A 12,809-nucleotide genomic window follows, 5' to 3' on the forward strand; every position below is an offset into this window, starting at 1 on the left:
GCCACAAGCCCTCCCAGAGCCAATGACTCCCTTTTTTTCTTTCTGGGGGGAGACTTGGGAGGGCAGGATGTGATCCCGTTCATCGGTCACTGTTTTCATGACAGCACCCTGTGTCTCCAGATGTTAAACAAACCTGCAGTCTATTTGTTCACGCTAACAACCTGAAGCTGAAACGCAGTGACCCCAGAGATGAATTGTACTCCGGCAAACAATGGCCGCGCAACCTTTGGACGCCATGGTTGAAATGTCTAGGAAACAGATGAATGGGGGTTGCTTCACTTCGCGCCTTGTTTACCGTGGCGTACAAAGGCAAAGACAAAACGCTGTGCCGCCTTCCCCTCTGCATGCAGGACTCCTCGATGGGATCATACGATAACCCGCAAAAACAACAGCCCCCCATATTAACCCAAGCGTTGCCGCGTCGCCATTGTGCTCCGACTTACCTGTAATTGGAGCGGGCCTAAGCCTGGTGTCGCCGCAGCAGCAGCTGCCATGGTAGTCGGTATCAGCTGAAGAGGGTAGGGGTCACCTAAGTAAGAGAATAATAGAGGCGTCAGCACCTTTTATCTACTCTCCACCTGCAAATTAAACTCCTGCATTTATTCTTTCCAAAGCCGGCCTTTGTGTGCTGTGCCGGGGCCTAATGAAAAGCGCCATTGTGCAGCCCTCTGCTAACACTCTTTTCACAATTCGAGCTGAGAGAGGAATGCGAATAAAAGGCGCAAGGCAATTAAGGCGGAAACCTCATCCCCTTTTTTTTTTTTTTTTTTTACTCGTGATGCATTTAGGGAAATAGGAAAAAGTGCACATTGATCAGAGCACGACACTTCAAAAGAGTTTGCGGCTTGAATAAGATTGTAGTATTGAAAGAGGCCACATTAAATGTCGTGACCGTGTAGGTGAAATTAGACAGCCCAGTGGACTTAAGTGTTCACAAACAAAACAGAGCAACCATCCAGCGCCAGGCGCATTCAACTAACAGTTACAATGACTGGTCAAAATACCCGTTACTTTAATCAGCTGCCAGGTGGGTTTGTGCCTCAAAAACATGGACTACGGGTCGCATGGTCTGTGTAAAAGAAAGGAAATTATGTAGAGGGCTGTAACATCGTTCATAAGACATGATGGATGCAATTTAATAAATTACTCCTGCCGTCGTTCCATATTGATGGTAATCTCAATTCGGCTGCTACCTCAATTATGGGCCAAATTCAGACTACACTCCAGATGTCTTCCCACTCAGGTTTTACTAGGAACAAACTGGCAAAACGTGAATGGAAAAAGAAATGGTCAAGGAAGCAGAAAAAGCAGAAAAAGGCCAGAATCGGTGAGGAAACACCAATTACTGTGGTTGTTCCCCATTCCAGAGGGGCAAGCAGAAACAGTGTGGTAATATTGTATGGTGACATTATCTCATCCCGTGGGATTGGAATTTTCGGGCCCCCCTACTTCTGTATTGAAAGACTTATTATTTATTATCTAGGCTTCAGAAGGGAAGCACCAGCAAAACTAATTTTCACTTTTTATTCTTGATTTCTTTCTGTAGGCCCATAACATATTCAGCAGAAGGCCCCATGCGCTCTTGAAAGCTCATGTGACCTGCCGTATTTGTACTTAGTCCATTGATGAAAACAGATCTTACAATATAACGTACACATAGTTATAGAGACCAGGGCTTGAAGTGGCTGCATTACCAACCTTTTTAACAAAAAATTGTTTGCCTTCTTTGTTTGGCGGGGCACTGTCCTCTGCACATTCGCTGACACAGGAAAATCAATAGAACTGTTATGGTAGCCACTGTCTTTGCCCAGGCCAAATGACAAAATGTTTAAAAGCTTCCAATTCAATTAATAAGGATTATCATCCCATTTGTGATCCTCTGAGAGATTTGAGCATTCAGAGAGTGAGGCCAACAGCCCTCTAATCAGCAGCAACTTTTGCTGTGTTAACTTCCTAGACCAGTGGTTCCCAACCTATGGTCCAGGGACCCCTGGGGGGTCTGCAAAGCCTATTTAGGGTGTCTGTGACTGCTTAGAAAAAGTAATAATATTAGCAGATTGGGGCCCCAGCTTTCAGTAATGATTCATTGAGGGGGTCTCCAGATTCCAATAGTGATTCAGTGGGGGTCTCCGGTTTCCAGCACTGATAAAGGTGGGATTCAAGAAGTCAAAAGGTTGGGAACCACTGCCCTAGACAACAGCGCTCTAGAATCTGGGACTTGTAGTTTTCACACTTACAATTCTAGTCCTTCCCTGGTGAGCTGAAAGCTCCTACCTAAAAACATGGCAATGTGGCCAGCTGGCACCCCTGAACATGTGTCCGCACACTATGCAATAGTTAAAGATGTGCAAACACTTTGCCCCGTCAGTTCATAACCATGCTGTGCTATGCCACACATGAAGTTACAGTTTCAGGTCTTGGCTGCTAAGAAAGACTGTTTAAGATAACCTGCAAATGTCTCGCCACAGCAGGAAGCACACTAGGGGCCATATGTACGAACACATTTTCCCATAGACACAGAAGGGGTAAAACTTTGCTACATCTGGCCCCAAGTCTCATCTGCTAGCCCAGGGTTCTGCAAAGTCGGTCCTGGAGAGCCGGGTCCATGCCAGATTTTTAGCATATCCACATTTAGAAAAATGTAGACTTCTGAAACATCTTGGTTCTAAATGTGTATATGCTAAAAATCTGACATGGACTTGGCTCTCCAGAACCGACTTTGCAGAACCCTGTAGCTAGTCGGCCATAAGAGAGTGCAGGATGTGGTGTTTCACATGCAAATAAGGATGCAGGAACCTTTCAATAAAACAAATCCCTGGTAGTTGGCTACTCAATCACATAGCAATAACGAGGCTGCTTCTGAAGGGTTGAGCCTTATTAAAAACAACACTGTATGAGGCAATTGGTCAGATTCCTCTGATCAGTGCTGCTGTACATTGGAGAAGTGTGCTGCTATTATCAGTCCGTACACTAATTGCATAGCATGTAGATACTTTACCTTTCAATGCCAGGGAAGCCTATTTATACACATAAGGTCTTTTACACAAAATTACATAAGCAAACGCTTGGCGGGGTGGGGCGCGGGGAGGGTTGACTGACTCACCCTGGTTAACAAGTGGGGACATTTCAGATGATAGTCCAAGAGGTAACAAATATCTGAAAGGAGGAAATATGTACTTTTATAGTGTTTATGTGAACAAGGATTTTGGAGATGATTAAACAGGAAGATTTTAAGCAGGAATTCACACAGGGATCCCTGACAGGTGTAAACCCATCAACGGGGGCAGTGATCTCCACACAGGTGCAGACCATAAAATCCCACACAAACGGTGGGAATGTGGGTGTTCCAGGGCGTAGTCTGCCTTTGTGAACATCCACATAATTGTTCATCTGTAAGTATTGACAAACTCTGATCCGCCCCCTTTCCAACTGGGAAAGGGTTGCAAATTTACTGCAGCACAGGGTAGTGTAAATTACTGTCCTGAGTGGGACGGGGAACGGATCAGTCGAGATTTGGAGGGCTTTCTTCACGTGGTAAAATATATTCCTCACAGAAAAAGCTGTGTTATGATTGACCAATCAAAAGTACAAATTAAGCCGCGGTGCACTGATAGCGTTATCATTTCAGCTCTTTACAGGGCTCATAGTAAACCCAACACAACTTAATGAAACCATCAAAGGCATTACTTTAGTAATATATATTTCAAAGGGTAACATTCACTGCCTTAGAGGAGATAACTGCTATGACAGAAAGAGCACAGGGGCAATAATCCCGAGACAGACTGGGCATTTCCTGGCTACTGCATGATGAAAGTTGGACCAGATAAGAGAGTAGTGACAAGAAGGAATGGAGCTAATGTAGAAGTCCCAAAGCAGGAGTCATTTCCGGAGCCTAATAAGAAACCAAGTGAAGGCGAAAGTGCCAAAGGGATCCCAGTGATTTTGGAGACCTGCATAGGCAGCTGTCCATGTTTGCAGTAATCACCCATGGGTTGGGCAACTACTACATCAGAGCAGCCTGCTGGGAATGTGAGGGCCCACCTTGATGTCAAATGGATATGTTTTACTCCAGTGACTGGTGACTGTTCAAACTTTGCCAAATATCAAGTATGACTTATATTGAAGAGGGTAACCTAAGGACAGGCATTCATATCTTAACACCTGAACCTGGAGTTTATGAACATTGCAGGTGATAGGATAGTTTTAAGGAGCCACAGAGGGTGTTCAGCAGATTTAGTTTCCCCAGTATACAGGAAGTCACCCATAGGACCCTGTACAATATAAATGGCTAATAAAACAAGAAGAGACTATAAACAGATGCTATTAACCCTTGAGGTACAAATTCCAACAGAAGACTGGTGGTCAATTCTTCTGGCCTCTGCTTCATCAAATAGAAGGCAAAATGGAGGAACTTACCAGATGAAAAATAGGTGAGGCCCACATAGTGGATTTTAAAAATGACTGACGTTTTATAGCAGAGTAAAACTCTGGCAATTGCTACAGTAATTCTGGAAAACTCTCTAGCAGAATCAGGCCAGAGCAAGAGCACCCTTCTAGGAGTTGAAAATGAAGCTCTAACATTTTCTATTGCACACTGGTTGATTGAAGTGCTAGATTTGTAAAAAAAAGAAGACCCTGTAAATCTGCAATGAGGGCAAAGAACCAAAAGAACCACAGAAGGGGAGAGAGGTGGCTTCAAACTGAACTTGCATGAAACAGATTTAGGGATAATGTCTTTGTCTGAGGGCCATAGAGTCCTGCCTCTCATAAACTTCACACTGGAGACAATAAAGGAGAGGGGAAACCTAAATGCAATCAACAAAGCACCCAGCCAGTGGGTCACATATTGAAAAAAGCAATACACCTTTTGAAACCCAGGAAGAGCAGAAGATCCCTTTAACACAGTGAAGAGACAAAGAAGTCAAGAAGTGGATAGGAAGGGTAAATAAGGAACTGAAGGAGGGTGTATGTGACTTCACAGATATTAATTAACATTACATTGTGGTACTGCCTAGGATTCTGCAAGCAAAGTAGATAATGTCGGTATAGATTTAAAAGTGCAGACAAAAACGTTTATACAGATATATAGTTGACATTTCCACTACATTCCTCTGTTAATTGTTGAAGTTGACTTAAATAGTCAGTCTTACAATAGGTCAGTTTTTCATAAATTGAGCATTACCATACCTAGGACTTAAAGTCTCTGATGGGTTGCATTCCCACTTTGACATTTTTATGATTCTATTCAAACAAATTGAATTTAAAACTAAACAAATTAAGAATCACTTTCCAGATATTACAACCAGGCTCTGTAGGAACCATCTGCATCACAATAATGTCCATTACATGGCAGAAAAGAACAAAATAAACCTTTAAGTCCAAATTTGAGACAACAAGCCAAAAATTGTGCATATCACACCCTAGAGGGTGTGAGCACGCAGGCACTGAAAAGAATGGTTAATATCTACATTTGTTATAAGAATAACATAAAAATAGACCAAAATAAATTTACACTTAGGGGAAGACAACCAATGTTAAACATCTCAAAAGAAATGAAGCAATCCCATGGCTAATCTTGTATTGAATATGGACTTTGTAAGAGGAGCAGTATGACGAAAGTGAAGCTGAGATGTGAAGCAAGTTGTGAACAAAATCATTTTTTGAGAGAAGCTTACAAAAATTGGCAAAAAAATCAAATAAAAAACACAACTAGTATTAAACCACTGCAAGAAATTCCAATTAGGTAAACTTCCAAGATGGAGCAGTCAAAATAAGAGTCACGTGAAAATACATGCCCCATACGTTGAATATGTATGTCAAGATGTGCTCATCATTAAACTTGATAACTTTACAAAAACTGTATACTTGTTTAGTGAAAAAACAGACAACAGTAGATCATAACAATGTCTCAGAAGCTATGAGAACAATGTAAACTTAAACTCTGAATGCAAATCGTAATGAGGTGAAATAAACTAAAAAATAGCCATAAAAACTAAGAAGCCTCTGTTGCAGTCCAAAGAGAAACATGCAAAAATAGTAACACGAAGAGAAGGCAAAATGAGTTAGATAGAAAATAACCAGTTATTGTTTTAAGTGAAGTGATCAGTAAAGTGGTTTGCATAAAAACACACCAAAAGAAGGTAATTCTAGTTGTTTTGCCCTGAGCTGTGCCCTAAGGGCAGCACTTTTCCAATTTCAAAATTATTACTTTTCAACCCTTCCTAAAATACTTGGGGAATTTATAACTTTCCCAAAAATATTTCACGACTGGAATTAAAATAGCAAATAAACCTCCTGGAATATCTGGGGGAGAGTCGCTGGTTCCCCACATATTCTAGGAGTGAAGGTAGAATAGTAAGCACTCAGGGCATAGTTTAGGGCAAGAAACAAGAACGAGCACAAAAGTAGTCTAGTGAAAGAGATAGAAGACCTCACTTTTCTGATTCAAGCTATATCTCATTGATAAGGTCTTAAAAGGCAGAAACCGGTCTGGGATTTTTTTTGTGCTCCTTTGCAGACAAGACCTCATCTGGCAGTTTTGGAGGGACTGTTCCCATGAGATGCAAGGTCAGTGCTGATTTGATTAAGGAGGGCCTTTGTCAAGAGTGGCACAGTGGGCAAAAAACCAATGGGTTGAAATGCATTCCTGAGTGATTGCCAGTGGTTAGACTATTTTCAAGCATTCCTCCCATCACCTTTTGTGTGATTGATGGTAGCTCTGTACCACAGTTCTGCTAAGCATTAACATATCTTTTGAGATTTTGCATCCCAGCACAAAGATGATTACTTTTGTCAGTCCATAATAAAGAATGCATAAGAAACTGTGGCTATTTTGTCTAAAAATCTAACACCTGCAAGCTCTATTTTGATTTTCTGGAAAGGCTACATCAGTGAGCAGATTTTACTAAATCATGACTTTTGTCTCTTACATATTGTCTTAAAAGAGCCTGATACACAAAGGTAGCCAGCTCATCCTTCTCCAAACACTATCCTAAAGAAAAATATCAGCAAAGAATCCCCTGTGAATGGTTCCTTTCAACACGTGCGGGTCGGGTCATAAAGACTGCCAATCTCACAAGAAGACAAACATAAGAATAAAGTTAAGCATGGGATTCTTGCTTTTGAACACTTACGGATTTGTGGATAGAAACAGACACCACTGTTGGTGGTTTCCAGTAAAAACAAAGACACTAGTGCACACAATATGAATGCAACTTTTGGAAATATTCATATAACCTTCTTTAGCATAGGAAAAAACTATTTTTAGCTCATTCTTTTTGTAATACACATAACCGGAAAACGGTAGAAGCTTAACAGAAAAATACCATAAAAATCAGGAAATAATGATTCACCAAAAAGTGGTTTATTCATGTGAATATTCCATGAATAACAAAATTCTATTTTCCTTGGTTTTGATTTAATTGCCTGACTCATTATTCTCGAAGCGTGTCCAGTTTAGACAGATTATTTATTTAACATTTGCTCTAAAATTCGTAACAGCAGCCAGTTACGTTTGTATGCTTAGTTCTGACTTATTTCATCCTTATGTCTTAGTCAGTTCCTCCAGACTCATGCTTTTAACCATTTTATATCCCAAGACTCCAGGGGGTCAAGAGGCTAAAACAATCCTGAGTTAGGGAAGAGGAGGGCTAAACAGCTAGTTGATAATTTCAGAGGTGCTGTGAGTGCAATCCCAGGCCTGACCGCATACAGAATAAGCACTGGCAAAGCCAACAGGTCTCATCCACAAGAGAGCTATTGGCAGAGGACGTGAGGCCTGGGGCCAAGCAACAACAGTAGGAGGGTGGGAGGCTGGGGAAAAGCAACAACACAGACAACAGTGGGGTCAACTAACATGGAAGAGAGAAGGAAGGAGGAACAAGGAGGGGGGAGAAGTACATAAGAGGGCCAGTTGAAAAAGACACACTCTGGAAAGTGCTTAGACACAAAGAAAAGGTGACCCTAAAAATATGAGCAGTGGGCATAAGTAAAATGCCCATGCTCCGGGGAGAGATAAACACACAAGAGGAAGGGTGCCTACAAGAGCTGATCAATAAGAAGTAAGCAAATGAGACTGACAATGAAACCAACCAATGATGAGCAATAGCAGCTTTTAAGCCATCTGTTACAAAACGAAAGGTCAACAAACAGCACATGCACTAGTTAGGCGAGATCTAAAAAGCTGAGGTTACGGTGATCAAGATCTCTAACCCCCCCATAATTACACAAACAGAGAGCTTTTTAAATTTCCGTCACAGGAACTTGCTAGTGTAGTAGTATTCTTCCGATATTGTAAAAATGCGGGTCTATGCAAAACGAACAACTCTTTAGAAAGAAGGGAGAATGTGCTGCAACACTAAGCACAACTATGTGTTTGTTGTCTAGACTAACATTTTTATGTTTGGCATTAACCAAGACAGTTCGATTTTACTACAATTATATATACTTGTATTATACTTCCAAGGGCTTCCAGGCAGCCGCCCCTTCATCCATTGATCAGTTGTGTCATTTATGTTGCCCCTTCCAATACTGCAAACAGCATGGGATAAAGAGTCAGCGTACTTCATCATTTTAGAACTTCATCATGATAGATGGCATTCTGCTCTTTCACAACGAGCACAATCATATACAAAACGTTCCTTTTAGCGCCAGTGACTACTATGGCAAGGAGTGCTTTTTGAGACCACACAAATATTTTTACTTTTAGCCATTTTTTTAATGGGTAAGGTTCTGGCAGCTCCACCAACAATAACATTTTATAGAAAAACATGAACAATCAAGTAATGACAAAGCCAAAAAGCTGGCGTCTAATGCCAGACTTACTGGCTTTACCAAGCATTGTTTCAATTTGAAGCCAGAAACTGCACCTGGATTAAGGATAAACACAACAATAGGAGCACATTAGATTCTTTAACATATGGCTGAACCGGAAAACAAAATAAACAACATGTGTAGAGCACTTGCTCTCCCTCAGTTGGTCCAAACCTAATTGATACACAGTTACCACTTTTAATGTGTATGATCAACAAATCATGGAAACATGTACTCTAAGATTGAACAATACATCATCAGGCAGAGTATCTGCTCAAGACGTAAACGTTATGCATCCTCATCCTCTGCTTAAAAACCTTGTAGGACTGTTGTATTTTCATAGGTGAAATAATACACGTGGTGTGTTGCCCTATTACCAAGATTCAACATAATGGAATGATTTGTCCCGACCAGTAACAGGCAAAATGATGGTCCATGTGGTGTACCATCTTACAGCTAGCTTTAAAAATAGGAGTCACTGAAGATATTGAAGATGGATAAACAGGATGATTGTCTTACAGTGAATAGCAAGCTTTTTCCCAAACTTTGGGCCCAATACACAAAAGGTATTTTCGGTTTACAGCTGAAAATACCCAGCTATACCTATCAGGAATTCACTAAAGGATTCCTGGCAGACATAGATAGATTTATTACTTCAGATTTTTCTAGAGGTATGGAGAAATCCACAATAGTACATCCTATGCAAAGTGTGGGAAGTGACAGTTAGAAGGCAGAGTTTACCTGGGAAATTTCTTAATGCTCACACACGTACATTGTGGGCATTCACAAACCGAAATCCAACCCATTCCCACCCAAGAAATGGTCAGCGTTTGGTCTTCCAGGATGGGAGGAGGAACAGGTCACCCAAGAAATGCTGAGGCTCAAGGGGAAGTTTTCCCCACTCTAACGATTCCTTCTCCGCAAAAAATATATTCATGGCATCTAATACTGATATTGATGTGGATGGGCAACAACACATAATACTAACTCAAGATATTATATAAGGAACGGCAGAAAAGTCAATGGGCACAGCTGATGAAGAAAAGTGTAAAAGTATAGGCAGAGACTTACAACTCCCCCTGAACAAACTTTTATACTTTCCCAATATTTACAAAATGGGTGTAATAGTACATCAGGAAAGCCATGTCAGACATAGGTTTCCAGATGTATTATTGCACCTATGATGTCGCATTATAAATGCTACCTATACCCTCTCTGTAGAAATGTGCATAGCGTACCAACCACACAGAGGGAGGGACAATGCAAAAGTACATTTTTTAAATATTTTTTTAGCTCAAGCGCAAACTGATGTGTCATGGTCACTCTGATGATACTGATATTGTTATTCTCAACCTTGCTTTTTATTTGCATGGGCTTGAGCTGTATATCCCATCACTGTACAAAAATGAAGAATCTGACTGAATTCCTAGACGGAAGCCTGGTAAAAGTGTTGTTTGGATAGTCACGCATGACCGAATTCAGATCTGTAGAACAGTCTACAGTAGACAGTTTGATTTCTAGCTCCTGTTTGAACATTGGTTACTGAAGCCCATTACACACGATGTTACTATCACGACTGGTTCATACAGACTTATTTTAGAATACACCTTTACCAGCTATTCTGTTTCTTTTTGGCTGCTCAAATTATTTACAACAAACACTTCACAGGTGCTGTTTTCTGTCACTAGTGATTGATTGCAGCCAGTGCTTTAAATGGGCCGGTACTGTCCGGTACGGAGTATCAGCACCTTTTAATTTTGAGAGGGAGAGTACCTGCACTTCTCAAGAAAAAACATAATACTTTTAATTGGAGAGTACCGGCACTTGTCAGAAATAAGCAGGTACTCTGCTACAGGGTACCTGCACTTCTATTTTTCCATTCCCAGCACTGATTGCAGGAGTATCTATTTTGATTGTCAAGCAACTGCAATGGTCCTCATGATGGCACAAACATTAGCGAGACTGGTATTCTTTCCAGGTGTAATAAAAATAATCTCGTAGTTTCATAGAAGGAGCAGTGTAATATTTTGCTCCACAAAAGCAAACATCATAAACTTTATAATAAGCCATGCCAATCTTCTAAAATAAATCTACTTATCTGTATCAATGTTGGTGGCACTGTGTGTGGTAAGAGTGGAAGATGCAAATGTTGAACACACACAAAAACTCTAACATTTGCCTTTTTAACTCGTCTCCATCTAACGATCTGTCAATAATTTTCCATAGCAACTTCCTTTATTTCTTTACACCATACACAGATAACCATTTTGACAAAAAATTATATTTGGGGGTTTCACAAATAAATTATGGCATGCACTTTTGCGGGAGGTCGATGAGACGGGCTACTACGTAAGAGTTCTACATCTCTTAAAGCAGGGGTCTTCAAACTGTGGGGCGGGCCCCCCTAGGGGGGCCTCAAGTGATCCTAGGGGGGGCTCCAAGCTTTGGTCAAAACAGTCATTACACAAATAATAGTGTTGTGTTTTAAGCAAAAACGTGTTATTGCATTTTTAAAAAGGTAACAGTACTTAACTACAATGTTTAAAAACATCTAGACATATTTAAACATTGCCATCTTTATTAAATAATTGTGAAAACATTCTGAAGGGGGGCCAAAAGATTTTTATTTTTGAAGTGGGGGGCACAACATTAAAAAGTTTGGAGACCACTGTCTTAAAGTAAGCCGAGCTGTGCCAAAAGAAGCAGCCAGCAAGGAAGGCAGGAAGATATATGGAAGGGCTGCGCTTCTAAAAGGACAGAAGGTGTAGGATGGTACCTGAACCTCTATTACAGCGCCGCAGCTTTTTACCTTTTATGTTTCGTCTGCATTTGAAACACCGCACTTGCTAATTAGCTGTAAGGAAACGGTTTACATACAATATCAACCAGTTCGGGCATCATGTAGGAAAGAGCATTAAAATGCTTTCTCATTCACTGCGCCTGAGAAAAGTTATTTTTCTGAAGTGCATAAGGGAAATGTCCTCGTTATGGTCTATACACGGGTTTCAAGAGGCAGTACTCTTTTGTGCCAATCAACAATGCGTTTCCTTTTTAAGGGGAAGGGGGCACGCGGAGCAGTTGTTCAGTGTGATGATAACCGGATGATGATTGGCCAGGACTGCTTTCATACTAGGCTAAGGCCCTGGCTGCAGTGAAGCTCGAGTGTGCAGCTCGGAGGGCCCAGGCGCCCTTCCCCTTGTCATGTTGATAAAAGCGTGACATATCAGAAGGCTTCTTGTGATTTGGCGATTGTTTCAGCCTTGTTTGTCAAAGCGACCTAGGTGTCAGCTGACAGAAATAAATCAGAAATTAGCACGCAAGTGTCTCTAAACGCACAACATGGGCACCAGCAGAACAGCTTTAATAACCCCCACGTGATGAGCCGCGACACAATGAGACATGTGACAACTAGTAAAATACAGAGATGCACCAGTGCTACGCCTCGGGAGGCACAAGGGATTCATTCCCAAGAGAGTTTAGCACACAGATTAATAAACAAATCGTGTCATTAAAAGATAGAGAGCTGTGGGTCTGCTGGTCAGTAGATACTGCAAAAGTATTCTATACTGTGTTTATCTCATATAGAAGTGAAATGCGTATTTATGCATGCGCTCTACATAGTGCCACCATGATGCTTTGGAACTCAGAGAGGGAAAATATGTGTAACATTGCAGATTTTCTCATTTAAAAATACACTCTTTAGTTCTGCATATTGACTGCGCAGACGGTCATGTTTGGAAATGTAAGTCCCACTAACCATTTGGCCCAGCAGGATCCTAGACAGCCCATATTTTCTTCTATCTGTGTTAAGCTTTAGAAGACCTTTCAAACAACATTTCCTGTTTTACCTATATTCATTTGTCTGTTTGTATATGTTTTGTACTACAATACTGCCTAAGAAAGGGCACAAATTGAAAGGGACCACATTTGTTTCTCTGCAAGATGCTCATTATTACCATTCGCGCTTCTAAGTTATTCAGTGTTTTTGGACGAGCGAG

At 41.0% G+C, this 12,809-nt stretch overlaps 1 protein-coding gene across 5 annotated transcripts in view; it reads right to left on the reverse strand.

Moving 5' to 3' along the window:
- SOX5 (SRY-box transcription factor 5) overlaps positions 1-12,809 on the reverse strand; it is a 451,433-nt gene that overhangs the window by 144,995 nt on the left and 293,629 nt on the right. For all 5 annotated transcript variants that reach the window (XM_069228573.1, XM_069228572.1, XM_069228575.1 and 2 more), the window contains one exon: positions 444-529. In XM_069228573.1, coding sequence (XP_069084674.1) covers positions 444-529 — 86 coding nt within the window. The remainder of the gene's footprint in view (positions 1-443; positions 530-12,809) is intronic.

This window comes from Pleurodeles waltl, chromosome 4_1 (genome assembly GCF_031143425.1).
Source record: "Pleurodeles waltl isolate 20211129_DDA chromosome 4_1, aPleWal1.hap1.20221129, whole genome shotgun sequence".
NCBI lineage: Eukaryota > Metazoa > Chordata > Amphibia > Caudata > Salamandridae > Pleurodeles > Pleurodeles waltl.